Below are 27,082 nucleotides of genomic sequence, written 5' to 3'. Positions count from 1 at the left end.
TAACAGAAAAGAGGAAGGAACTGTAAACATGAGAATTGTGCGGCAGTTTGGTACCAGAGGTATGGGAGGGCTCCTCTCCCACTCCCATAGTGGATGCCAACCTGGATTCAAAACAGGCTGAAGAACCTGGAGAAAGGGATTGAAAGCACACCTTGAATTAGGGAAAGAAGTAACCAATGGAGAAGGAACTAGTGTCAGGTGGAAGTTGTAAGCCCACACAGTTCAGTGTAAATCTGGTGGGCTGGACAAAGGTCTCCTAAATATCAGGAGAGATGAAGCACTTGCAGTTAGGACAAAAGGGATGCAGTGAATCAGCCTGTGGAACACACCTACTTACTAACATAAGCAAGTATGAGGCACTGAAGCCTCATGTCATACTTAATAAAAATTATGATCCAGGGAGAGAATTCATGCCACTGGAGTATTAACACAGAAACGTACAGCTTGGTTGGGGGCAGAAGCAAGAGAGGAGCGGGAAGGTGGCAGCTTGCTTACTGAAGCTGCATATACAACCCTGCACGTCCAAATTTTTGTAGAGGATAGACAAGTTGAAGAGCTATGCATGAGAAAGGAGAAAGATCTGACACCACCTACTAGTGGTCAAGAGCATCAAGTGGAAATGGTTATTTCTGAATAGTTAAAGAGCCACACAAAGCACAATATTGGTTACAGAGAAGCTTTTAGCTACCCATATATCCATATCACAGGATAAGAGTATGATCCTAGCAAAAAAGAGACAGGAAAACAGTCAAAGAAAATGGACATTCAGAAAGCAGATTTCAACAAACAACAGGCAAAAAACAATTCCAAGGGAAAAAAGTTCTTAAGGATTTCTTAATGAAACAAAATTAAGGCAGTCTTTCTTTTGTTCCTTCACACTGAAATAGTAAGAGGCTAACATGAATAATCATGAGCTGATCTTTACAACTTCACAGAAAAATGCTGCAGTCAGGAAAAAAGCCACAGTGTCAGGATGGACTACAGATTAATCGCACAGTCACGCAGGAGAAGCAAAACCAGAGAAGCAGAAAGGCAAAGGACAAATACAAATGTGAAAAAAGAGAAACACAAAAGGTGTCAGGAAGAAGTTTTACAAGAAGCAGGGGGAACATCACAGAAAGATTTTGTCCACCGCTCAAAAGGTAAACAAAACCCTAAACCCAGAAAATACTAAAGAATCTCACCATGTACTAAATACGATTTTTAGCCCTCCCATGAAACAAGGCCCAGAGGTGAGCATTACAAGTCTGCCTCTCCCCCCTGCCCTGCTCTGTCCAAACCCCAGCACTTGGCTCCACGCTGCAACAAGGACTAAATGCCTCAGACAGAGCAAGTAACCCTGAAATTCAGGCCAGGCTGAAACAACAAACCAAGAGATATCCCAGGAGAGCTAACACAGTTTTCAAGCTACTCTCATTAATAATTCAGAAAAAGAAATGAGCAAGAGACTCCGGGTTAACAACACTAGGAAAGACATCAAAGTTGGGAAAAGCATAGAGACCAGAAAAGCCTTGGTGAGGGGAGAAGAGGGGGGAAGGGGGCGCTGGCACAGGACGCACAGCCTAGAGCAAAGGAAGGGATGTGACATGGGCCAACGGCACAGCTGCAGTGCACTGAAGATGAGATCTCCTGCTACGGCACCTGCCCCAATCAACAGGGCACCTGCGACAAGACATTAGAACAAGAGAGGGCGACAAACGGGAGTGGCGGAGGTGACCACGGGAAGCCTGAGGAGGTCAAAGTAAGCACGTCGTCTCCACTCCCACACCAAGACACCGTCGTGCCTCACCTTCGAAGCCGGCGCGCTCCAGGAGGTTCAGCGGGTACCAGAGCAGGGGCCGGTTGCCCACCGGGAGCAGCGGCTTCGGGATGCTGGAGGTCAGGTCCGTCATACGAGAACCGCCTCCCGCCGCCATCACCACGGCCTGGAACTCCATGCTGCAGAGGGAGCACAGGGGCAGAGCCTCACTCAACCACAGCAGAACCGGGCAGGCCGGGGCCGGGACAGGCCGAGCCGAGCCGGGCCTGGCTAAGACCAGTTCGGTTCAACCTGGCCCAACTTTAGGCGCCAGCGCTTCTCGGAGGCGTGCGCCGCCTCCCCGCCTCCCCCGCGCCCCTCACAGCCCGTGCGGAGGCGCCGGGCCTCCCCCCGCCTCGCCGTTACCTCCGCTCTGGCGGCCGCCGGCTCCCAGCACCTCACTGACAGGACAGGAATGGCGGCGCCGGCGCCCACTGCGCGTGCGCGCGGGGAAGAGCCGAGCGGGTCGATCGCGGACAGCGGCGGTAGAACACCGATAGGCTCGATCCGCCTTCCTCGCTTTGCTGCCATCGGCTCCTCCCGGCCAGGGCAGCGAGAGGAACACCGAGGGAAGGATCCCGGGCTGCGGAGCGCCGAGTCATAGCTCCTTACCCAGCAGCGGGAGGGGCTCGGCGGCACAGCGCCCCCAGGCGGCCGGAGGTGGCGCTGCAGGCTGCGGGGTGCGTTGCGGGGTGGGGGGGGCACTCTGCAGCTGCGCTCCCCACGCACACCGTGTCCAGGGAGGGGACAGGACCCACGTACACGCCACGCTCTCCACCCCGTGCCGGCGCAGCACCCAGCAGACAGTGCCATGCTGCCCCCTCCCCACACCCCCCCCGTTGCAACACTGACCACATATGGCCCAGTCAGAGCCCTGGAGTAGCACGGACACTAACAGGACCTGGGGCAGGATGGCAGGATCCGGCCCTGCCGTTTTATTAAAGCCGGTGTTCCTGGGGCAGGCGGCTCCCATGGCATGGGGTGCCTGGGGGGGGGCCTCATTCATCCCAGGGGTTCCTGTCGGTGTCGATGGACATGCAGTTGTACACGGCGTATCGCAGCAGCTCCTCACAGGCCTTGGCCCTGGTGTGGGGGGGAACGCTGGGTCACGGCTGGGATGGGCACCGAGACCCTCATGCTCCCCCCACCCCATCACCCACCCAGACATCCCCCAGGGGAGGACCTAGGTAGGCTGGAGGGGGACCCCAGTGCCATCCCCAGGGAGGGGTGAGCATCCCTGTCCCCAGCTCGACTTACGAGGAATAGTTGGGCAAGTAGAAGCTGCAGGAGCACGTGGAGGCCTGTGGCATCAGGTCCAACGCGTTCAAGCTTAGGAGAGAGGAGAAAGAGTCAGACCCTGGCAAGGTGCAGGGACCCCGGGACAGTGCAGGGACCTCACACCACGCAGGAAACCAGCATGGCGCAGGGACCCCAGCCCAGGCAGGACGGACTCACTTCTCCCTTTCTGGGTAGACAGTGATCTGAACTGGGAGGCGGCTCCGGCCAGTGACGAACTTGAGGAAGCGGCTGAGATCCTCTGAGGGGAAGGACAGGGCTCAGATCTCAGCAACAGGGACAGGACCATCCCAGTCACTGCTGTCAGGGCAGGGTCTGCCCTTGCAAAAGCATCCCGGGAGCACAGGGCAAACCTAAGCGATGTTCTCAGCACCCTGGGAAGGGCCAGGCGGGATGACCCCAGCTGACTCCCAGGGAAGCACCTGGTGAGCATCCCAGGGGCGCAGGGCAGTGGGTACCCTGGCCCACCCCACTGCACATGAAGAGCAGGGAAAGGAAGGCTTAGGGTCGCTCACCACTGGTGAAGTTATCGAGCGCCTCCAAGAAGTTCTGGATACGGGTGTCATCAGAGGGAAAGTCCTCAAACGTGACTGCGATGAAAAATGTGCAACAGCTTCGTTAGAAACTCCCAGCAAAGCAAATTAACATGGGACATGTCCATCTTGCCCTTCTGTTGAGAGACCAGAGCAGAGGCAGGAGAGGAGGAGACCCTCTGCTATCAGTGAGCCCCTGAGAGCCCCCGGCACCTCTGAGCAGGGCCAGCATCCTGCACAAAGGCAAGTGGAGAAATGGGGGTCCACGTTTGCAGGTTGGCCATTCACCTCCGCCCACAGCGGCTGAAGACCAGAGGGACCAGAATGGGGACCAGTGGGGTTTGCAGCTAAACCTGAAGCATCCCTATCCAGGGTCTCTCTGGCTTATCCTCCCCCAAGCTCCGAGGCACCCCACAGCCAGGGACTCAGCATGGGACAGGATGCATGTGCAGGAAGAGCATCATCAAGGGGGTCCCCTGCCCATGCAGGGGTCTGGGAACAGCTTTGGGCTGGCCCCGGCACTTACTAAACCTCCGCAGTTCAGCCACTGTGATCTCAGGGTTCCCACAGACTTTCTTCTCCAGCTGCTGCCAGGTGAGCAGGTCCAGCACAGGCTGAGGTACCACACTGAGCAACCCAGCACGCATGGCTGCGATCTTGGGGGGGCACAGGAAGGGTCCCGCATCACCATGGTGGGTCTGAGCCCAGGGCAGCCACCCAGGGCACCAGGGGCAGGGACCGCAGGACCCCAAAGGGTGTCCCCGGGGCTCATGGACATCCTGGGCATGGGATGCACGGAGGAACTGCCCAGCTGGAGCTGGTTTTGGAGACACATTTTCACAGCCACCAACCCCACAGGTACCAGGAGTGCTTGCCACAGCAGCAGGGTCCCCTTGGAGCCATGCTGGCCCTGGAGGTCAGCGTTACCTGCTCCTTGCTCTCCTCCAGCCGAGCCCTCTGCACCAGGCGGATGAACTCCTTGCGGTCCTCGTAGCACACCACGGTGCTGCTGCCATTGGGGATCAGCTCCACAACGCGCTGGTCACTCCGCACTATCGTGTAGGTCAGCTCTCTGCCAAACATGAACTCAAAGGCTTCCCTGTCCACCCCCTCCAGCACCTCTAGCAGCTTCACCTGCAACCCCAACAGGCGAAAGCCATCACGGTGGAGTCGGAGCAGCCAGGGTAGTGCACGGCACTGCCCTGCTGCCCCAAGCCCCACTCACCAGCTCTGAGTCCACGGTGGCAAAGTCCTTGCTCCAGCTGACCTCCTCCCCTGCCAGCTGCTTCCACACCAGCGCCGGCAAAGCCAGGATCTGCCAGAGGGAACAGAGACACACGTCCTCCCCGTACCCCTCCTTCACCTGAGGGCACCCCCTCTGCCCAAGACACGGCGATCCCTGCCAAGCCCCCTCGCTGGCCAGGGAGGCTCTGCCGTGCTCACCAGAAACTCCTTGCTCCTCAGGGCTGCTCCCATCAGCTGCCCGATCCACTCATACTTGGGGAAGTCCCTGCAGGAGGGGTTGGGAACGTACAAGTCCCTGGTGTCGCTGCCGCTGTTACCCTGCAGGAGAGAGGCTTAGGACCCATGGACACAGATGCGACCAGCCCAGCATGGTCCCTCCTGCAGCCTCCCTCTCCATCACCCCTCCGCCCACCTCTCCTGCCCTTTATACCCCTCCAGGAGATCTCCACCACCCGGATACAAGCACAGCCCCCCCCGCCAATAGCCGTGCAAGCGTTAAGATAGGACTAACACCCCAAAAGCCCCAAGGCTCTTCTGGCTGCCCCACCCAGGGCCGGGACAGGCAGACAGCGGGGTGTCAGACCTTATTGGAGGTGCGCACGAAGAAGGGTAGGGGCACAGCAACATCGCCTGAGCTGGGACACAGCTCCTCTGAAATATCCGACAGGCTGTCCCGAAAACCGCCGCCTGCAGTGGGGGCAGAGGCTGGTTAGTGCCTGACACGCCAGGGCCAGACACTGAGCCACAGGATCTGGCCAAGCTGCCCCCCTCCCTGGGGCCAGGGCAGCACTGGTGGGCTAGGGGAGATGCAGGGACCACCCCAAGTGTGCAGAGCGGGGCTGCTTCCCGCAGAGCAGCCGGGACAGTGTGGGCACTCCGCTGCAGAAGGGGAACCACAGAGCTGCACCCCAACACAAGAAAGCCCAGGGGAGCGCCCTGGGGCAGGAGGGAAGAGCTCTCACCATTGTCAATGACGCCCTCGGTGATGAACTCGCACTCCCACCACTGGCTGTAGCTCAGGGGCCACCTGTGGGGAAGCAACAGCCCCATGCACATCCCTTCTCCAAGAGAGCCAGCAGCACCTGGCATCCACCCCCCCACCCCCCGCTCCAGGGAGGTGACACCCCGCAAATGTGATGCTAAAGACCTACCTGTAGTCCAGGGGCTGATTGTTCTTGGAAGATCTGAGCCCTTCGTACAGCTGGAGAGGAGCAAAGTGGAAAGGGGATGAGATGCAGCGGGGGGAAGTGATGCTGAACTGGCAGGTAGCTGGCATGGGGCATGGCGTTGCCGTACCTGGGTGAAGACGGTGTTCCTGCAGCTGGGGTCCAGTGCAGGATTGCTGCGGTGCTCCCGGGCCAGGTGCCGGTTGATGTACAGCTTTGGCAGGGTGTGAGGCGGGGTGCTCTCCGAGGACTGGAGACAGTGGGTGATGAGGGCTGTGCTCTGCTTGGACAGCAGCAAGAACGGCTTCATGCTCTAGCAAGGGACAAGCAGGGATGGTTAGAGGCCTGATCCTGCCACCGTGTGCCCTCCTTCCCCCTCCCCAAGCACAGCCCATGGTGTCACAGGGAATGCTCAACTCCTCCATCCCTGCAGCAATGCCCAGCATGGCAGCTCTCAGCATGAGCCCTGGGATGGTCTGTCCTCATCGGATCAAGGGGGACATGCCACAGACCCCGGCAAAACCAGCCAAGCCCGTGACAAGATGCTCCTGCAGGCACCATCCCAGGGGACCCCGGCAGACGCTCACCCTGAGTGCATTGAAGGTGCCAACGCTGTCCTCAGAGAGGGGGATCAGGTAACACAGGACACTGTCCAGGAGCTGGACAAACCTGGAGACCAGAGAGGAGCAGCGTGAGGATGCGAGGGGGTTGGCAGACATGCAGAGCCTGATATGCCCATGGTGCTTCACTGCAGACACACCGAGCCTGGGCGCTGCACTGCCTGCATGTGGGTGTCCTCCAGCCCACGGCAGCACACCAATGGGAGCACCCAACCAGCACCCTCTGGCCAAGTGCTTTATTTTATTCCCCCCAAGAAAAAGCTGCAAATGAGGGCAGCCCAGCCCATGCTGCAGCACTGCGGCTGAATTGCTGCAGAGGGTCTCTCTGTGGGGCCAGTGCTGACCCCAGCCTAGGGCTGCCCTGCAGGCAGCAGGGTGGGGGACTCCATGTAATGCAGGTCCCCCTTGCTTTGTGCTGCCTCCATGCTCCCCAGATATTGGAAGCAGCCATGTTTGGATGGGGAGCAGCAAGCCAAAGTCCCTGCCACACACGGGAAAGGAGCTGGCAGACTTTAAGTAAGACATGTGCAATCGCCTGCCAAAGGCCAGGGCATGGTTCTTCTCAGGGTCCAGGCTCGCTGCAGGGATGGTGCCATCCCTGTGCCATACCTCTGAATGACCACAGCCCGCCGGTACAGCACATCTCTGTTCACCCCTTCCAGGAGAGGGTAGCGCACCAGCCGGGCTGGCTGGAACATGTCAGCATTGAGGATCAGGTCCCGCTCCCAGAAGGACTTGAACTTAATCCCTCGCAGGCGGACATTGTACCCTTGGTCTGCCAAGAAAGGACAGTGATGCTGCATGTGCAGCTGCAGCTGTGCAGCCAGCAGAGCTCAGGTGCTGCAACTGGGGGCAAGGAGCCCCCAGCACCTGTGGCATCCCAAATGAAGCTCATTCCCCAGCTTTTCCTCCAACAGACCCCAAGCAGCCAGTGCAGCAGGAAGAGCTGCAGGTGCCGGGACCAGCTGCAGGTTTAGGGCTGGGCTGAGCTAGCAGCCCCAGTCTGGCAGCACAGGCTCACCCCGGCACTCCAGGATGCGGATCTCCAGCACCGGCAAATGGATCTTCATGTCGCGGAGGATGCAGACATCCTGGAAGCTGTTCCTGCACACAGCGTGGAGGGAGATGGCAGAGCCACCAGGCACAGACACCAATGAGGCAGCCAGCGAGGTGTGGGCCACTCCGGTTCCCCAGCCAAGGATGTGATGTTACCCATGGTGAAAGCCCCCCCACCTCACCGGGGCTGCAGCAGGAGGGGACTGAGCAGAGAGAAGAGGCTGTCAGAGGCACAGAGACATCCTGAAGAAGATGGAAGCTCCATCCAAAGAGCCAGAAAAGAGCAAAAATTCAAAGCAGAACAGAAAGGCGAGATGGCCAAGAGCGCATCGCTGTTCCCAGGTGTCCCGGCACATCTCACAATGGAACAACTATCCTTCAAGCCAAGCTGGTCACACAAGGGTGATGTGTTTTGAAGGAAACAGGGATTTGTGGAGATGAGCTATTTGGCAAGTGATCCACTTGTGTTTCCAAAGCCTTTGACAAGGTCCCGTCAAAGAACTATGGGTGTGTGTGGGAAAACACACTGTGACTGCTCAGACGCAGTGAGGAGTTGGCTCCTGCCACCAGGAAGGAGACCTTGGTGGTCTCGCAGGTGCTTCTTCAAAGACAGATCTCACTGCTCAGCCAAAAAAAGGCAAACAGGCAAGTTTTGGGGAAGTAGAAGGAGATCTTCACACCCCTGCATAAACCCCTGCCTGCCTCAAGAAGGGTGCTGCAGAGCCAGGGCAAAGAGGGAGAGGTGGAGAACCCCAGGACTTCTCGGCTACAGCACGACAGAGATGCTCAGAAAGGTGACGGCAGCAGCATGTGTCCCCAGAGGCAAGGAGGAGGCAGAAAGACCCCCAAAGTCACCAGGCAGGGGGAAGCACGCTGCAGCCCAGCTGCTGCAGCACAGATGAGGAGCAGGAGTGGAGATGAAGGCGTGTGGCTGGCACATGGAGGCGGGGGACCACCACGCTTGTGGGGACAGATGTAGCCTGCACCCAGGGAGCCCTGACCTGCAGAGAGTCACTGTCACCGCCAGGTCACTCTGGACCAACCCCAGCCATTTCCTTAGCATCTGCTCTGGATGCAGACACAGCTTGGGAGTTTGGCCCAAGCTGGACCCAGGCTGCTTCTCGCTCATTACTCACTCATTAATTAGGACTGTTCTCAGGTGCTGCAGCCTGTTCGGTGCCCCCCCATACACAGCCACCCGCCTGGGTACATAGGAGCTGGCCTGCCCGTCCAGCATCAGCCACAGCTTCCTGGGGATGAGAAGAGCAAGGGGCAGTGTAGTCCTCCCCTCCTGAGCTGCCTGGGCACAGAGATGCCCCCAGAGATGTTCCAGGGCTGGGGGCAAGGCCATGTCCTCCTGGGGTGCATCCGGCAGCAGCTGCCCCCCACCTTAACCCAGAGCCCCCAGCTGCAGCCTGGGGAAAGCTGCATTCAGGAGGAAGATGGTGCTTTGGCCTGCACCCTGCCCATCCCTGGCACAGCCGCCGGCAGGGAGGGGACACCCTGAGGTCTCACTTGACAATGGTGCCTTTCTTCATGTTGAGCCGCACCCAGTGCTGCCCCGGTGGCCCGTTGCTCTCCCAGAAGGTGTATGTCTGGTTGTCCGTCAGATGGGCTGCGCTGCCATCCTCCTGCAAGAGTGCAGTGAATGGAGGGAGGGAGCTGAGCACCCTTGGGCACGCCGCGGCCACCCCTGGGATGGGTCCCGTGGGGCCAGAGGAGGTCAGGACCGGGCCAGCCCCTCAGTTCACTAGGCTGTGGGCAGACGGTGGCTCCCGCACAGAGCAAGCTGGGCACAGCCACAGACCCCTCGCAGTGGCCCAGAGACACAATAGCGTTTTGCTCTAGATGCCCAACTCCTGGCAGCTTTGCTAGAGCAGCAAAACCCCACCACCATCCCCTGCTCCTCACGGAGGGGACAGCCACCACTGGCTGCTCCTCCCCGCAGCTGCAGTGATGGTTGTGTGTCTCACACTGATTTTAGGCTGCGGAGGAGCCCCACTACACACCGCCTGCGAGGAGACCTCGACACTGCTGAGATGCTCCTTGGTGCAGTCCCCATACTGCAGTTCCCTCTCGCTGTGATCATACAGGAAGCGCCCCAGCTCCATGTCATGCTCGTAGCTCCAGCCCGGGGGCACAGACCTGCAGGGGGGCTCTGTGTTAATGGGACAGGGAGACCAGGCTGCACCCCAAAACTGTCCACCAGCACTGTGCAGGTGCCCCATCTCAGATTGGCCGCAGCATCTCATGGTCACCACATCAGGATGGTGTCGGGCACCTGTCCCCGCCACAGGCAGATGGCACAGCTGTATCTCACCACCACCATACCAGGTGTTTATGGCCACCCCAGCCCATTGGGAATAGCACCATGTGGTTTCTCTGATGTTCCGTGGAGCAAAGGCCATCTTTGCTTGAGCAGTGTTGAACAGTATCAATGTAAAAGGCATCTAATGGCACCCACCCTCCCCACTCCCAACCCTGAAGCCAGTCCTGGCCCCACAGGCATGTCCAGGCCCCAGCCGGCTGCCCCTCAAGGTGTTGCAGTACCACTCATACCGAAACTTCTGCACCGCGGCCTCATCCTGCTCTGCGAGTCTGGGCTTCTCTCCCAGGCGCATGGAGTAGGTCAGGTCCACCACTTGTTCCCAGCTGGAGCAGCACCGGTGGAGGAATTGCACAAGGAAAAAGACGGGTCAGTGCTCAGTGAGCGCAAGTGTTTACTGCCTTAGCCTGGAGAGGAGGCAGCAGCGGTGGGGGACGGGGGGTGACCCCCAGGGACTGCAGGAACAGCTGCGGGGGAGATGAGAGTGTCCCTGCACCCGGGTGGAGGCTGGGGCAGAGCCGGGGAATCCAGCCCCGCACACAGCCTTCCGTCGTGAAAATCAAGTATGAGCTCTCTCATCACCGCGCTACCTCCGCGACATCACTCAGCCCAAACCCGGGTGCCTCAGGAACCCCCTGGCATCACCTTTATCCTGCGCAGGTGCTGCCGCAAGCCAACAGCATCAGCCTACGAGGGAGCACCCTCCTGCCCGCAGGAGGCTCGGCAGGCACGTGTCCCACCTGCGCTGGAGGGAGTGAGGGGGGCTGTGCTGGACGCGCCCAAGGGATTTGGGACGGTTGGGTCCACGCACGTCCTCTGTGGGCACCGGCCACACGCGCCGCCGGCGCCCGCAGCCCGGTCCCTACCCGCGGCGCGGCAGGCAGGGGCCATACCTGACCGCGGGCTTATAATCGACCCCCAGCGTTTGGTGCTGCCACTGGATCTTCTCCACGGAGTCGACCGGGACCAACTTGTCTCCTCCCTCTCCAAACCTCTGAGCCAGGAGCCAGCCCTCACCCAGGTCACGGCTGCTCCCGTACTCCTCCAGCTGCTCCTGAAAGCACACCCCGCCTCGTCACCGCCGTCGGGACCCGGCGGCCCCCGGCTGCGCGGCGGGGGCGCCTCCCCGCCGCCGTTACCTTGGTGAGCTTGACCCAGAGCCCGGCGCCGTTGCAGTACTCCTCGCCGGTGGCGCGGAGGCAGCCGCCCTTCCGCACCTCGATGGTGGCCCGCGCCGCCCGCTTGCCGCCCCGCGCCGGCCCCGGGCTGTCCCAGACGCTGAGCAGGCTGCGGGCGGCGGCGGCGGCGGCGGCGGCGGAGGGGTCCTTGCAGATCTTGTACTGCACCTCCCGCGGCACGTAGCAGAGCGCGGCGGGCAGCGCCCGGGCGCGGCGGAAGCACTCGCTGCACTGCAGCAGGAACCGCAGCCGGCCCAGCACCTGGTGCGGCGCCTCCCCGCCCGCACGCATCGCGCACCGGGTACCGGCTCCCGTGCACCCAGCCCCGCACCGCCGGTGCCGGTCCCGCTGCGCCCCGGGCTGGCCTGGTGCTGTGCCCCCGGCGGTTCCGGTTCGCCTCCGGCGGTGCCGCCGCGCCCGCTTCCGGCCGCGCCCGGCCCGGCCCTCCGGGCCGCCCCGCCGCGGGCCGCCCCGCCGCGGGCAGCCCCAGCTCCCGGGCTGCCGCCTCCTCCCCGGGCAGGTCCCAGCCCTTCTTCACCCCTCCCGGGCCCCGCTCCCCAGCGGGGTGCTGGGTGCGGGGCCGCCGTCATCTCCCCTTTGCCACGATGCGACCGTGTGAACGCCCACCCCGGTCCCGCGGTCCCCGGCAGGAGCTGACCCGCGTCACCTGCATCCCCTCGCCCCGCGGCTTAGGACTCCGCTCCCTGCTGGCCCCCAACATCCCTGTCGCTGCCTGCATCCCTGCAAGCAGAGAGGGGGCCCCTGCGGGGTCAGGGCACAGGGCTACATCTCCGGCGTGGACAGGGAAAAGAGCAGAGCAGGCATCCTGCTATGGGGCGAGCTGGCTCCTGGCTGGCTGCGAGACATATTCCTGCCCCACGCAGGCTTGCAGCCGGTGGGGACGCTCCAAGCACCCCCTGGGGAGGGTGATGGGCTTCCTTGCCCAGGAGCGGCAGCTTTATCCCAGGCAGCAGTGTCATCCTGGCAGCAGGAGCGAGGCCATGACACCCAGCAGCACCCAACCACCCCAGAACACCGGCATTGCATCACCTCATGTCATATCTGCCTGTCGTGTACCACGGCAAGGCGGTGGCAGAGAACAACTCAGCTCCACCCTGCGCTACCTCAATTTCTCCAGCCTGGGCACAGAGCTGCGTTTAGGGGTCGGGAAACAACCAGGCTGGCAGAGCTCAAAGGTCCCCACACCCCTCTGGCGCCTGCCTGCTCTCCTGGCAGGTCAGAGTCCAGCTCCATCCCTGCCTGCAAAGGCACAGTGCAGAGAGCTGTCACCTCTGCAGCATTATCTATTGAGCAGGCATGCCTGTGCCTCACCATAGCAATGGGCACCGGCCTCGCCAAGAGCAAAGTGTCCTGAACCGTGGTGCAAGAGAAATGCAAGCTTCTGCCTTGCTCCTAACTGTGGCCACCACAGTCAGGAGGGTCCCATGCCCTCCCTCCACAGCCAGGTCACCCTCTAAAACTGGTTCCAGAGCTGTTGCAAAGGGTTGAGCCAGTTAATACTCTGAGCTACCTCCACGACACCACTTTGTGTGCAAAGGGTATCACAGGGCCGATTTCTGCTTCACCTCCAGTCGCCTCTCATGACACCAGTCTCCATCACTGTTTAACCCAACAGAAGGACGCAGGAGCCCCAGCCAGACCAGACAAATCATCAGGAAGGCTGGAGTAGTTAGTTCATTCACTTTATTTTAGGTCCTACATGAGGTAGGGACAGACAGATCCTGTCAAACTATTTATAGCTTGTCATACTCCAGGATATTAGTGGAATAACAAGAACAGCTAGACTACACGTGCGTTATTAATCACCTGAAGCTATTCTATGACAATTCAGCAAGCTGAAGTCAGGAGAGAGCAAGTAATTATACAAAGCCATTGTGGCATTGGTCCCTCCCCCAGCTTGTCCCTGCCCACACCCTGTAAAGCTGCAGCTCCGGCACACACAGAAGCCTCCTCAGCAGCACAGGGGCACCAGCACCTTCCCCAGGATGGCACTGGCTTGAAAATCAATCTCAACCAACTTGAGACTGGGTAATGGGGTAGGGACATGCAGCCTCTGGTTCCTGGTGCCCAGGAGGGCTCCCTCGACCCGGCCACGCACAGCGGGAGTCTGGGGCAGGGGCACTTGACTTATGTCTTGTCAAACATGGTAGGAGATGGCTCCTACCCGCAGCTTGAGAGATCAGAGGAGAAGGAATGTGACCCAGCACTGAAATAACACCTACTTTAGGCCCCTGAGATTGGTCAGAGCTGAGCCAGGCTGACCTTTTCCACAATTCGCCGGGCTGTCACAGCAGAAATTCAGTTTGCAAGTGGCTTTAAAACACCACAGACAAGACAGATGACTGCACAGAGGAGATCCAGGCAGGTTACCAGCTCCCCCTTCCCAGCTCACCTTTGCACAGCAAACTCAACAGCATGATCTGTGGGTTATCTTGGTGTCCTTGCTCAGCAGTACATTTGTCCAGACCCTCTGCACTAAATGATCTCAGCTGAGACCTCACTGCAGCATTGGGCTCTTCCTGCAACTGGAAGGGCTTTCACAGGTCTCTACACCATGATGTAACACTACAGCAGCGGCTGCTGCCATTCTTCAACATGTATATGGCCATAACACAAAATGGACAGTAAAACAATGGTATATATGGTAAGCCAATGCTTTTCTCAATATGCTTGTAGGGGTTAAACCCAGACCATGCTGGATGAGCTCCCAACTGCAGCCTTCCTGCTAGGGCCAAGGTCCTGTTACTACAAGTATTTTTAAAATAGAAATCCCCGTCACCAGCTAGATCCTTTCCTCAGAGCGCCAGTACTTGCACCAGAGCTCCAGCAAGCCCTTGGGCAGCACTCTTTTCTTAGTGGCAGGAAATAAACCCAAGGGTGTGAGAAGTCAGGGGCTAAAAGACCTTGCTGGAAGAGTAGAGAAATGTGGGAAAAGCTAGAGCTGGTAACTCCACAATCATCAGATGCTTCAGGTTAGAGAGGACCTAGACCTGAAGCCAGCAGGGCAAGACTGGAAGTTAGATCAGATTGCCCAGGGCTGTAAGACAAGTCTTGAGCATCTCCAACAATGGAGACGCCACGATGCTTCTAGGGAAGGATCCCACTGCTTCAGCCAGGCTCTGGTCTCAGCATTGCCCTGCATGGCAGCTCTTCCCTCATCACGGAAGGCTGCACTGTGTACATGGATGACGAGAGGGAACAGAGCTGTCCAAGCATGTCATCCCTCAGTGAGAAACCTGAGCTGCTCTAGGTACCTCCATTATTACCTCAGTTACCCTCTGTCAGCTGCAGTTGTTTCCACCAAGGCCAGGGGAGCCAGTGGTCACCTGTTGGAGATGTCTCAGCCAGAGGTGCCCACTCCCCCGCAGCTGGTCACCCCAAACAGCCCCAGCTGGCTCTTAGCCTGCCCATTCCCACAGATGACATCAGCTCACCCTCTACCAAAGACTAGGGCCATTTCATCCATCCCACCCTGAGCCACTCATCAACCCACTGTCCCCTGCCTAGCAATAATGCACCAGAGAGGGGTCAATTTTTCTTGCTAATTCTAGTTCTGCTCAGTAAATAATGTGACCTCCTGCTGATCTCCCTTAGAGACAAGCGGGCAAGGTTGGAAAAAGCAGGATTGATTCCACCCAAATGTCAGTGCCCAGAAAGGATCTAGGATGGCTCATTTCAAAACCCAGCTCAATGCGGAAGACTCCTTCACCAACACTCCTGACTGAGGCCAAGCCAGCAGACCAAAGTCCGTTCACCAGCTCACTCAGGCCCATTTAAAACAGACACCCTAGGAAGTGACTCAGCCACCAGCACAGAAAGGTATCACACCAGCTCTGCTCCTGCCCATGGTGGTCATTGAAATCGGCCACAAAACCACAGAGCTCAATTCTGAGATAACTCTAGGATTTACAAAACTCCTCCAGCTGACGGGACTTTACACCTACCCAGCTGAGCATGGAAGGCTCTGCTGCAGGCAAGGGCAGCCAGAAATGGCTTTCCTGCTCACCCCATAATCCTTCTGCTCACCTCAATGTGGGAGATGGCAGCACATGCTCTCTCCTGGTCCTACATCCCTTTTAGTACAAACTCCCCTCAGCAGGCGTGGGAATACAGCAGTTTCAAAGGAAACTGGTGAAGAGAAGGACTTTGTTTACAACTGGAAGTGATTTCTGGATGAAATACTCCTTCAACAGAGGAGAAAAAGGCATGAAGCATTAAGACAGGATAAATCTTAACTCACAGCATTAGCCCCACCCCAGTGAAGCCCCAGTGACTCAGTGGCTCTTAGTACTGGTAGTCCAACAGACCACACAGGCTGAGGATGGAGCTGGGGGTATAAAAGTGGACCAACATCTGGTAGCTTACAGTGCTAGGCAATGACTAGCCTTGCCCAGGGCTAAGAAGATCAAGGAACATTTCCAGTGATCTTGAAGATGTAAAGCTTTCATTGCCTGCTCCTCACTCATGCACTGCATGCATGTCCATCTGCTCAAGGAGCTCCAACCCTTTGTACCCACAGTCTCTCCACTCCCCTGGGGCAAAGGCTTTCCCTGTCCACCTGAAGTGTCCACCTACCTCCCCAGAGCAGAAGGAAGCAGAGTCCAGTGCTGTCGTCCCTGCTACTGCTCTAACCTCTGCTGCCTGGGAGAAGAGCTTGGCCCTGCCCGCACATCTCCATGAGAACTAGAACAGATTAGTTGTAATACTGGCTTTTAGGGGAAAACCACGGCTCAAAGAGCCCGGGAGAACAGCTGCTAGGCCACCAGCATGCCGGATGCAGAACTGAAGGTTACAGAGCGGGAGGGAAGCAGACAGTTCCCACCTCCTGTAGGGGAGTAGCTCCCCCAGCGGTCGCTGCTGTGCAAGACGTGCAGGGAACCACGGGTGGTCACAGGAACTGGGATTTTGTGCGATGTAAAAGCATGGGAGCCCTTTCCTGACAGCACCTGCGGTCCTTCTGTGCAGGTTTGTCGTGACACCTGGTGGCCAGAGGCACCCCTACAGCACCTGCCACCAGCCTGCCCCATTTCTTCTTAAACCTAGACGAATGATGTCATTTCCACTGACCTCAGATGAGAGCAGGAACAAGGCAAGGGAATATGGTCAGGACACTCAGGTTAGGATGCAGTGAGCATCTCTGAGCATCCCCGTAGTCTCAGCAGCAGCTCACAGTTCTCTGTCCTGTGCTGTAACCTGCTGTGCAGCTTTGCAGCCCTACCCCACTTCTGTTTGGAGCAGAGCATAGCCTGGGAGGAGTGAGAGTTGTGGAGCTGCAACAGGGACATGTGGAGAAGAAACTCATTACAAAAGCCTACCGGACCTTTCTGATGTACAAGGGCTGAGCCAGGGTTTCATTATTGCAATCACATTTACACTCCAAGCTAGCTCCCACCCTGCTGAAGACCTAAACCTCCGTGTCCAAAGAGGTGCTGGTTACCACAGCTGGGAGCCAGGCATCACACCTATATGTTTATTATATATACACATCCTGGGGGGACAAGGGAGCTTTTCCCGCTGCACGGTTTTGTCGAATGATTGTCCATGCTGCTCGGTCAGGCTGCAACATCACTCTTCCCACGGACTCATATCTGTGTCAATGGCCACGCAGTTATACGCAGCATAGCGCAACTTCTCTTCACATACCTTGGCTCTAGGGATGGCAGGAGGTGGGAGGGGAAAAAAAAAAACAAAACAAAAGGAGGAGTTGCCATTGCTGCATTTGCCAGCTGAGAGGACAAGACACTTTCTGAGATGGAAGCTATGGTTCACCAGCCGCTCACAAAGAGAATCACAGCAGCCACATGGTACAGGCAGGGGGACATAAGTGTGGCAAAGCGATGGGGCCCTATGGGTCAGCACCAAGGTTAAGAAGAGAGCCCAGACACAGCCCCCCAGATGTAGAGAAGCACCAAAACTTACGTGGCATAGTTGGGCAAGAAGAGGGTGCTGGAGCAGGTGGATGACTCCGGCAAAGCATCTGTTGTCTCAGAGCTTGGGGAGAAGGTGACAAACTGGTCAGAACCAGCAGGCCAGTGAGGCAGGGGAGACAAGACCACACACCCCTTTGGTGTGGGATCTGTCAGCCTTGCAGTCTACAGAAGAACGGACTCACCCCATCTTGTCTGGATAGATGTAGATCCGTGCTGGAAGGCGGCTTCTGCCAGTGACAAATCTGAGGAAGCGGCTGCGATCCTCTGTGAAGCAAAAGCAAAGACATCAGCAGACCCTAGAGGGAAGCGAGATGGAGTACAGCCACTTCCATGTATCCCCAGCACTAACAAGCAGTTCCTTCAGCCCAGCTGCTTGCTCTCCTTGGTTCCCATCTGTTCCCCAGGCAGCACTGAGGGTGGTTTCACTCTCCCAGTTCCCAGCCAGCATGCAGGGGCTGTCATGGTACAAGATATGCAGGGACAGAGCAAATCACTCACCATTGGTGAAGTTGTTGAGTGCTTCCCAGAAGTACTGAACACGGGTGTCCAATGGCTCAAAGTCCTCAAACCGGGCTGGCAGAAAGGGTACAGAAAAGGAGTTTATTAAAGATCCAAGCTCCTCCTAGATAAATTAGAGCAGGGCCTCCTATGGTCACCCAGGGGTCCTCTGCCAGTGCAGGAAGAAACCTCTAGGTGCCTGCAGGGTGCGAGCATGTAGACCCAAGGTTCAAGGGACACATGCAGTCAGGCCCCTCCCAGAAAGCACATCCAGATCCACACCTCAGCTCTAGAGATGCTCAGATACTGGCAGCCTAGGGATGTCCCAGCCTTTACTCTGAGGCCCAGCATGGAGACAAGGGACACACCCCTGCCCCCATCAGCACCCAGCTAAAGACAAGAAGTATACAGGCCCACATTCTCACTGTAATAAAGGCTAATACTGGCCTCCCACACCTCTCCTTGTCCCAGCATGGAGAGAAGACAGTCTTGTTTTCAGGGAAAGTTTTCAGCAGAGCCCTTCACTTACTGAGCTTCTTCAGGGCATCAACTGTGACTTCGGGGTCTCCACACACTTTTTTTTCCAGCTCCTGCCAGGTGAGGAGGTCAAGAACAGCTTGAGGCACCACCTTCAAGAGCCCAGCCTGCATGGCCATGATCTGAAAAGGAGACAGGGCAGGTAAGCAGCCTGTCTTGCCCATTTCTCTGGCTTGTGGTTGAGCCTAGGGAGTTGACTTGATGCAAGCCATGTGACTGATCGGCAAATGCTCCAAGGAACCTGAAGAAAGGAACAGGATCGCACAGAGATGCATCCTAGTTCATTCAGGAAGCCCGTGTCAGAGCTGGTAATAAACCCCCGTGCCTCCCATGCTGCTACAAGGCACTTTGCTTCTCAACAACTCCATGGACTCCAGGATCTCACCAAAAAGGACTGCCTGCTATTGCACTAATGAGCGCAGGGACACTAACCACAATGCATTTTACCAGAAGCAGACTGGGGGATATGTCTCTGGGAATTCAATGACCACTGATGCTATGGGACAGTGTTACCTGCTCCTTGCTCTCCTCCAGTCGAGCCTTCTGCACCAGGCGGATGAACTCCTTGCGGTCCTCATAGCGCACCACGGTGCTGCTGCCATTGGGGATCAGCTCCACCATGCGCTGGTCACTCAGGACTGTCGTGTAGGTCAGCTCATTCCCAAATTTGAACTCAAAGGTGTCTTTGTCCATGACTTCCATCACCTCCAGGAGCTTCACCTGCCCAGGCCCCAGATCAGTGCTTGTTAGAGAGATGCCCAGTGGGCAGTGATGTCCCCAAGTCCCCATCTCCTCCCTTCCCAGACAAGAGCTGGAATGACTGCGACAGCAGCACAGTATGGGATATGCTGCCCTAGACCTGTTTAGCGGACCCTGGGGCATTGCATGCTTGAAGCAGTAGTCAGCATGGCTACATCTCCGTATTAGGTATAGGATGCATTAAAAGCTATGGGTGCCCTTTTTATGCATGTTTCTTTGACACATCACAGGAAGAAGCAAGCACAGCATGAGGACAGGGACACAAATCACCACATTGCTGAGTGCCACAAGGAATAGGATAGGCACAGCCTCCCAGTTCCTCTCACCAGCACAGAGTCCACGGCAGGGAAGTCTTTGCTCCAGCTGACCTCCTCCCCTGTTAATTGTTTCCATACGAAGCCAGGAAGAGCCAGGACCTGAAGGAGAACAGGGATTTTGCTTAGTCTGTGTGAATGGAGACATCCCCAAAGATGGAGATAGTGCTCAACAGTGCAGACACAAAGGAGTTTCCGCACTCCCCCTGTCCACATGCAGAGCTTATCATAGCTGAGCAGAGACCAGACACCCTCTCCCAAGCTTCCAGCAGCATCTCCCAAAACTCAGGCTGTGAGGTCTCCTAACCCCTTGGTCCCAAATCCTGCCAAACACCTTTTGTCCCAGTGTGTGATCACAGAGCCCTCCCATACTCCTGTTGGACAGGCTGCAGAAGGGGGCTAACGACTCCCTTTGTGGCAAACCTCCACACAGGGACAGGGCTGAAAGCTTACCAGAAACTCCTTGCCCCTCAGAGCTGCTCCCATGATCTGCCCAATCCACTCGTACTTTGGGAAGTCTTTACAGGAGGGGTTGGGGACATACATGTCCCGGGCTTCTCCAGTGCCATTACCCTACAGCAGCGAGAGGCAAAACTCCAAGTCATAATCTCAGCACAGCATGAAGCACCACAAACTCAGTTCCTGCTGTGCCTCTGGGCACTTCTCACAACAGAAGTAGGCTAAACCCCCACCCTCCTTGGCAATATTCCTAGTGAGACACAAGTATCCAGGCACTTGCCAGCATATCCTAAAATGAGACGCCACAAAGCAATCTACCCAACCCTTCACAAGGAGAAGCTTTGGACCAGTGAAAGTAGGTACGTCCCTGGCATGCAGCGGGACAGAGACAGCACTGCCTTGCCAGGTACAGAAATATCCACCTCAAATACCCTGACCCACCTGGTTGGACGTGCGCACAAAGAAGGGCAGAGGCACGGGGGTGTCTGCTGAGCTGGGACACAGCTCCTCCGACATGTCCGCCAGGCTGTCCCGAAAACCACCACCTGCAACCCCAAAAGAAGGGCATTTTTAGTGATGTGAACTCCCTATGTGCTGGCCCTCAGAGTTTTGTAGCAAAGATGAGGAATTCTGGTCCAACCTGGCCCAGGGTTGAGCAGAAAGCTCCTGTCAGAGCCTTACAGCACCAGAGGAAATGAGACAGGAGAAATAACATCCCTGCCCGGCCTGTGGAGAACAGCCAGAGGGAGCATTGGCACTGTCAAAGCAGCTGTTAGTAACTAATGGAGGTCTGGTCCCCATCCCAGCAAGCAGCACTCCTTATCTGGGACATGGACAGGAGTGGCAGGACAAGGCAACCTACCTCCCCTCTCTCCTCCAGAGGCAGTAACACTGGGAGCAAACGACAGCCCCTACAGCAACAAAGTCATCCCATCAACCCCCGACTCTGCTCCAGAGTTGCCCTTGCCTCACACAGCCCCTACCTTGGTCAATGATGCCCTCTGCGATGAATTTGCACTCCCACCACTGGTCATAACGCAACGGCCACCTGCAGAGAACCAGGCATCGCCTGAGGTGCTGCTCAAAGCTAAGGAGATGCTGGGGAGGCAGCAGGCACAGCAGGGACACCAGGCAACTAGGGTGGACCAGCCTGGGCTCAGGACAGGACAAGATCTCAATCTCCAGAGACAGCTGCATCCTCAGTAGGGAGGTGACACCTTGGGAAACAGGCCCTGATCCCATGGCTGAGCTGGCTCCTGCCCTAGCAACCCTCTCCAGAGCACAGGACACACACAGGCTTCCCAAACACCCTGCTGTGACAGAGGACATAGCTCCCAGCATTGCATGATCCCCTTCCTTCCCCAGACACCACTTACCTATAATCTAGAGGCTTTTCAAACTTGTCTGAGGGTTTCAGGCCTTCATACACCTGCAACAAGCAGAGAAGATCACAGCTGGTATCCCCTCTTCAGGGGAACCGATGCCAGGTGAAGGCAGGAAATTGGGAGAAATCTGGTTTGCCCCAAAGCTGATCTCTAAATGGTCTAGGAGCCCTTCATTTTTGGAAAAGGAACATAAATTACAGTGCTAACCACTGTATGGAGCTTCCTGGCCTCAGAGCCTTGGAGATACATTGAACACATTAAACCTCACAGCAGTCTGGGCTGTTTGTGCACACATAGAGCAACAGATCTTTTGGAGGTGGGAGGAGAATGACGATAGGAAGATCAGCATTGCTGTAAAACCACGATACAGGAATGTATGCAGCTGCATCATTGTTGTCACACAAGAATTCTTTGCTGCCCTTTTAGTGCAATGAGATCGTTATGCTCTGCATTAGCAACATGCCACAGAGAGCATGCAGGATAGAGATAAGACTTCAACTCAGAAATCCCAAATCCCTCACAGATGTTATTCCTGGAAATGGGATCATCAGCACATGTAATTGTAGAGCCTATGAGTCATGTGAAGAGGCCTTGAGGACTCCAGGTACCTCCAGCTCCAAGTTGGCCCTTCCACCCACCTCTGTGTGGCTCATTTTGGTTTTGGGATGCCCCACTCTCCTCAGAGCAGCAGGAACCCTTCCAGAAGGGACAGTACCTGGGTGAAGACAGCGTTCTTGCAGCTGGGGTCCAGGGCAGGGTTGTCTCGGTGCTCCATAGCCAGGCGTCGGTTAATATAGAGCCGCGGCATGAAATTGGGTTTGCTGGTCTCAGAGTCCTTCAGACACTGGGTAATGAGAGCTGTGCGCCTCTTGGACAGCAGCAAGAACTGCTTGATATGCTGCCAACAGGTATGTCCGCAATGTCAGAAGTGCCCAGTGTCCAAAACACGTCACCTACTTCCTACTGAAGCCACTGCACTGCCAGGTCTCTCCCCTTCCCAGGGCCACTGTCTTCCACACACACATTCTCCTTGACAATATTTGCTCCAGCTCTGCCTCTGAAAGATTTTGCTTTCTGGCTTAAGGGAGATACCAAGCCCCGTCCTCTCTCCACCAGTCATCATCTGATGCTCGTATTCTAGTGTTGCTTGGACTCTCCCTCACTCTCACCAGAACATTGGTCTTACTATCCCTCCTATTTTTAATCAAAGCAAGCTCCTCTAAACAAGCAAGAATCCTCAAATGCTTTGGGTCCTATGTTGAGCTGGCACAGGAATCACAGTGCTTTCTGACATCAGGCCTGCAAACATACAGAATGGGGCTACCCCAGCAATGTCCAGCACATGTATTCTGAGAAAGGATGTAAGGAAAACAGACAACTGGAGGGACGAACTAAGTCTTATGAGAAAGATGGAAATCAAAAGCTTATTAAAGCCAGAGAGAAGTTACTGGTAAAAGCCTTGCTGTTTGGACACAGCCAGCTCAAAGCCGCTGGCAGCAAGTGCAGGAACAGAGTGTCCTGGGCTGAGATCTTGGAGGGGATGTGTGTCCAGCTCATATGCCCAGTGCTGCTATGGTCCAAGTCCTTTTGAGGATGAAGTGCTCTGGTATGATTCTACTTGTTAACCCAGAGCTACATGTTTCCACATCAGTGTTTTAGCAGGAAACTAGCCTCTAAACAGCATCACCTTTCACAGCTTTAATGAACTGAGCTCAGCCAGGTATTTCCCTTGAGCTGCTCTAACGGCAACAAGCAGTGACTACCTCCTTTGCCACAGCCCAAGCACAATCATTCTGCCAGACTGAGGCCCTACAAGACACAGAGGGAATCGCTCACCTTGAGTTTGCTGAATGTGCCAACAGTGTGGTCCCAGGCTGGCACCAAGTGATGCAGCACACTGTCCAGGAGCTTGATGAACCTAAATCCCAAAGAAGAAGGTATTATGACACAGGAGCGACAAGGATCTACACAAGCCTATTCCAAATCAGACACCCCCAGACACAACCAGAAAAGTTACAAGTGATCCAAACCAAACCCAGCATGATATTTTATATCACAGAGCCTTTGGTACTAAATTCCCACTCCCTAGGCACTGCAGAGACTCTGCATGCACCTGCCCCCCACACCGCAGAGATATGCTGCACTCGTGACACACAAGACACTGTGAACCTGAGCTGCAAAATTCCTCTGGAAGCGTAGAAGAGTTACCCCAGGGAGCCCACTTCGTTCCCAAATGACCCTGCTGTTTTCTCCAGGGTCCAGGGTGCCTGTCCCAAGGGGAGTCACACAGCTTTACAGCTTCCAGCCATACTTGTGTTGGAGATGGCACCAACCCCTGCAGGCAATGCCACCCCACTCGTCTGTCCCCCTCCATGCAGTACCTTTGAATAAGCACCGCCCGTCGGTACAGCAGGTCAGGGTCTGTCCCTTCTAGGCGAGGGTAGCGCACTAAATTGGGCAGCTGGAACATGTCAGCACTGAGGCCCAAGTCCCTCTGTCTGGAGGATTTGATTTTGATGCCTCGGAGGCGAACATCAATCCCATCATCTGCCAAGGAAGACCATGGATGATACGCTAAGACCATGAGAAAGCAAGCCTTCCAGCATGGGAATTCTATCAGTAAAAGCACCAGGAATGTGACCACCTCCACCAGCTCTGAGGCGGGGCACTGAGAGCCTGAAATACCTCTGTGAAGAAGCAGCAAGGCATTTACAGAAGTAAAAAAAAAAAAAAAAAAAATTGAAGGCAGAGGAAGACAGAATAAAAGCTGAGAGCTTGCAAACCTCAAGGTCCCCCTCGAGTTTCCCATGGTTCTTCTGCATCTTGTCTGAAACAGCCCACAGGGCCAAGAAGTACAAGCCACAGGAACAAACTCTTAATGTACAGTATCTAACAGGCGCATTATGGATGTGGCCGTAACACCCACCCCTACCTCTGCACTCCACGATCCGGATCTCGATGACAGGCAGGTGTGTTGTCATGTCCTCAAGGACGCACACATCCCCAATGTAGCTCCTGCAAACACAGCACAGACAAGGGCTACAGAGCTATTCCCTCACCCATCCTGCCCAAATCCACTCAGCTGCTTGTAAGGGAAGAGGGTTTGCATCTTTTGAAATGGGACCCTGCAGCAGGAACCCAGACCCAGTTGCCTACAACATGGCCTGTACTGAATGCCTGAACCTGCTGGTGCCTGCTGGAACCTGCTGATCCCAGTGGGTCCCACAATCGGACCAGAAGAGCCGTGATGATTGTACCGTCTGCTATTGTAGGCAGAATGAACCCACAGCTCAGAGATGGAAAACGCCTGTCCCAAGGCCCTGGGCCTCTTAAGCTAGGCTGGTACTGGCATGACTGCTTAGGTTCAGGGTGTCCAGCACCTCCAGCCCCTGCAAGGGCCATGCTACCCTCTCCACCTCCATCCACTCACTCATCAATGCCAACATCGTTCAGTTTCTTCAGATTGTCCCCCTCGCCCCCATACACGGCGACCCGCTTGGGCATGAAGTTCTCATCGGTGGTATCCACTGTCAGCAGGAGCTTCCTGCAAAGGGAAGCAAGAAATGAGGAGAAAGTAACTGCACGTGAACACCCATTGCCGCTCCCCCTCATTGCTGGGTCACACTTGTTATCAAGCACACGCAGCTAGTGCTGGGATCCCCAGGTACCTGTGACATTGCTAAGACCCCTTCAAGCCCAGAGCCAGAGCAAGGGAAGAGGGGCAGGGAGCGCAGGGCAAATTTGGGCCATGACGTACTCATGCAGAGAGCGGGGGCTGCAGGGTTCGCCCCAGCCACGAGCCAGCGCGCAGGGGAGAGGTGCCTCACTTGACAATGGTGCCTTTCTTCATGTTGAGCCGCACCCAGTGCTGGCCCTGGGACCCGTCACTCTCCCAGTATGTGTCGGCATGGCTGTCGGTCAAGCATGACACATTGAAGTCCTCCTGGAAGAGGGCAGTGAATGAAAGGAAGATCAGATGGGAGTAGGATTCACTTCCCCTTAATGGTTACTGTCCTCATGGATCTTAGAGCCAGAGGGCGTCAAACTGGGCTGTTCCCTTTGCTGGGCTGTGGGTAGACACAGGGAGTACAGAGCACACAGGACACTGGGGCTGACCCTCCAAGGTGCTCTGGGATCACACACAGCACAGAATATCAATGCCTCCCTAAAGTCAGCTTAGCAGCTAATATTAGCATTTGCTTCTCAAACCACAGCCCCTCCAGGGGCCACATTACACAATATGCTGCATGACGCTCCCCAGGCTTCCTTCCCACATCCTCAAACGCAGCCCAGAGCACCACACCAAGCACCATCCACACTCCCCAGCCCCATGGCAGTCAGGCTGATGCAACCTTGTCCCTTTAACCCACCGTGTAGGATGATACATCGATGCTGTCCACATACTGCTTGACGCTGCCCAAGTTCTCATCCTCCTTCCCAATGTGATCATAGAGGAAATGCACCAGGTCTTCATCACATTCATAAGTCCATGTTGGGGGCACAAACCTATGAGGAAAAAGGGATTAATGGGTCTGGAGAGCAAGGGACAGCCAGGCAAATGGGTCAGGCAGGACAGGTACATGGCCTGCTTGCCTTGGTCTTGCCCCATTTTCTGCTTTGTGCAGGCTTATCTAGGACAAGACTGTGCCGAGCAGAGCTGTTCCCCGCTGCCTGTCTAACCCCCTCTCCCCTCCATTTTCAGGAGACAGCTGTCTGAGCACCCAGGGAGAGACAGTGGCTTGCACCCAACCACAGCAGAAGCTGGCAAACAGCTCATACCGAAGCTTCTCTACTGCGGCCTCATCCTGCTCCATGGGCTTGGGCTTCGCTCCGAGGCGCAGGGAGTACGTCAGATCCACCACCTGCTCCCATCTGAAACAACCCAGAGAAGGGGGGAGTGAGAAAAACGCAGGGGAAAGAAGGAGCTAGTGGTCGAGGAGTAGCTGGAAGAGGAAGACTCAGGTTTAAAGCCCCACCGCACTCCAGTTTCCATCACCTCCAGCCTCATCTGCCGTCCTTTCCTTTCCAACCATCTCTACTTCTTCCAGCCCACACCCCGCAGGGTGGGTGACAAGGACAGTGACCGAGCTGAACCCAGTTAACGCCACATCTGGCATCCCTATTGCCTCACTTCCGTGGAAGAAGCGGCCAAGCGGGCCGGGGCTCCTCAGTCCAGGGCAGCTGAGGGGCAGCACACCGAAACCCCACGCAGATGGGCCTGGGGGAACGGGGGGCGAGAACCTCCCTGCTTTCTACCGTACAAGGGGCAGCCGGGGAAGCCAGGGATGGCGACCGGGAGGGAGAGAGCGGTGGCCCCGCACCTGATGACGGGTTTGTAGTCCACCCCGAAGAGCTGCTGCTGCCGCTGGATCCGCTCCGTGGACTCCACCGGCACCAGCCGGTCCCCGCCGTCGGCGTGCTTGCACACCAGCACCCAGCCCTCCTCCAGCTCGCAGCCGCTCCGGTACTCCTCCAGCTGCTCCTGCGGGGGACAGGCGGCTCCCGTCAGGGGACGGACAGGCCCCGCCACCGGCAGCGCAGGCCGCGGCGGCCTCCCAGCCACCCCGCCGCCGTTACCTTGGTGAGCTTGACCCAGAGCCCGGCGCCGTTGCAGTACTCCTCGCCGGTGGCGCGGAGGCAGCCGCCCTTCCGCACCTCGATGGTGGCCCGCGCCGCCCGCTTGCCGCCCCGCGCCGGCCCCGGGCTGTCCCAGACGCTGAGCAGGCTGCGGGCGGCGGCGGCGGCGGCGGCGGCGGCGGAGGGGTCCTTGCAGATCTTGTACTGCACCTCCCGCGGCACGTAGCAGAGCGCGGCGGGCAGCGCCCGGGCGCGGCGGAAGCACTCGCTGCACTGCAGCAGGAACCGCAGCCGGCCCAGCACCTGGTGCGGCGCCTCCCCGCCCGCACGCATCGCGCACCGGGTACCGTGCACGGCGGGCAGCGACCGAGCCCCGCACCGGCG

The 27,082-nt window shown here is 57.0% G+C and overlaps 3 protein-coding genes across 4 annotated transcripts in view; all 3 read right to left on the bottom strand.

Moving 5' to 3' along the window:
- EIF2B3 (eukaryotic translation initiation factor 2B subunit gamma) overlaps positions 1-2,305 on the bottom strand; it is a 104,566-nt gene extending 102,261 nt beyond the window's left edge. Inside the window, exons 1-2 of the mRNA XM_069788880.1 lie at positions 2,165-2,305; positions 1,790-1,938 (exon numbers count right to left, since the gene is read on the bottom strand). Coding sequence (XP_069644981.1) covers positions 1,790-1,937 — 148 coding nt within the window. The 5' untranslated portion in view covers position 1,938; positions 2,165-2,305. The remainder of the gene's footprint in view (positions 1-1,789; positions 1,939-2,164) is intronic.
- Positions 2,306-2,700: 395 nt separating this feature from the next.
- On the bottom strand, positions 2,701-11,583 carry LOC104314799 (E3 ubiquitin-protein ligase HECTD3-like). Of its 2 annotated transcripts, XM_069788878.1 has the most exons (21): positions 11,180-11,581; positions 10,934-11,094; positions 10,274-10,366; positions 9,724-9,859; positions 9,230-9,345; positions 8,851-8,964; positions 7,680-7,762; positions 7,268-7,433; positions 6,626-6,707; positions 6,169-6,351; positions 6,024-6,073; positions 5,835-5,899; positions 5,456-5,559; positions 5,071-5,190; positions 4,853-4,942; positions 4,555-4,761; positions 4,154-4,283; positions 3,610-3,684; positions 3,254-3,335; positions 3,056-3,127; positions 2,701-2,881 (listed from the first exon to the last, which is right to left on the bottom strand). In XM_069788878.1, the coding sequence occupies exons 1-21, from the start codon at positions 11,507-11,509 to the stop codon at positions 2,797-2,799; spliced, it is 2,544 nt and encodes an 847-aa protein (XP_069644979.1). In that variant the 5' UTR covers positions 11,510-11,581; the 3' UTR covers positions 2,701-2,796. The 2 variants fall into 2 exon arrangements, 1 of the variants encoding a protein (XP_069644979.1); XR_011325718.1 differs by lacking the exon at positions 4,154-4,283 and having other exon boundaries at positions 11,180-11,583.
- A 1,322-nt stretch (positions 11,584-12,905) lies between these two features.
- LOC104324546 (E3 ubiquitin-protein ligase HECTD3) lies at positions 12,906-27,031 on the bottom strand. The gene is made up of 21 exons (XM_069788876.1): positions 26,699-27,031; positions 26,443-26,603; positions 25,901-25,993; positions 25,492-25,627; positions 24,949-25,064; positions 24,552-24,665; positions 24,054-24,136; positions 23,503-23,668; positions 22,958-23,039; positions 21,837-22,019; positions 21,113-21,165; positions 20,720-20,784; positions 20,178-20,281; positions 19,731-19,850; positions 19,290-19,379; positions 18,718-18,924; positions 18,197-18,326; positions 17,668-17,742; positions 17,352-17,433; positions 17,159-17,230; positions 12,906-16,889 (listed from the first exon to the last, which is right to left on the bottom strand). The coding sequence occupies exons 1-21, from the start codon at positions 27,029-27,031 to the stop codon at positions 16,805-16,807; spliced, it is 2,550 nt and encodes an 849-aa protein (XP_069644977.1). The 3' UTR covers positions 12,906-16,804.
- Positions 27,032-27,082: the final 51 nt, after the last annotated feature.

The sequence above is a fragment of the Haliaeetus albicilla genome, chromosome 8 (genome assembly GCF_947461875.1).
Source record: "Haliaeetus albicilla chromosome 8, bHalAlb1.1, whole genome shotgun sequence".
In the NCBI taxonomy this organism is placed as follows: Eukaryota; Metazoa; Chordata; class Aves; order Accipitriformes; family Accipitridae; genus Haliaeetus; species Haliaeetus albicilla.
This window is presented reverse-complemented; position numbering and strand designations above follow the sequence as displayed.

Bases quoted from the DNA above. Each gene is read 5' to 3' on its own strand.
- LOC104324546 (XM_069788876.1), bottom strand. From the start codon at position 27,031: ATGCGTGCGGGCGGGGAGGCGCCGCACCAGGTGCTGGGCCGGCTGCGG. The intron at 20,785-21,112 runs GTAAGTGGTGTC...GGTTCTCTGCAG, and splicing joins GAAAAGCCTCTAGATTATAG to GTGGCCGTTGCGTTATGACC. The intron at 17,743-18,196 runs GTAAGTGAAGGG...CCTTTCTGCCAG, and splicing joins TGATGCCCTGAAGAAGCTCA to CCCGGTTTGAGGACTTTGAG.
- LOC104314799 (XM_069788878.1), bottom strand. From the start codon at position 11,509: ATGCGTGCGGGCGGGGAGGCGCCGCACCAGGTGCTGGGCCGGCTGCGG. The intron at 4,284-4,554 runs GTAACGCTGACC...TGCCCCCCCAAG, and splicing joins TGGAGGAGAGCAAGGAGCAG to ATCGCAGCCATGCGTGCTGG. The intron at 3,128-3,253 runs GTGAGTCCGTCC...CTCTCTCCTAAG, and splicing joins GTCTACCCAGAAAGGGAGAA to CTTGAACGCGTTGGACCTGA.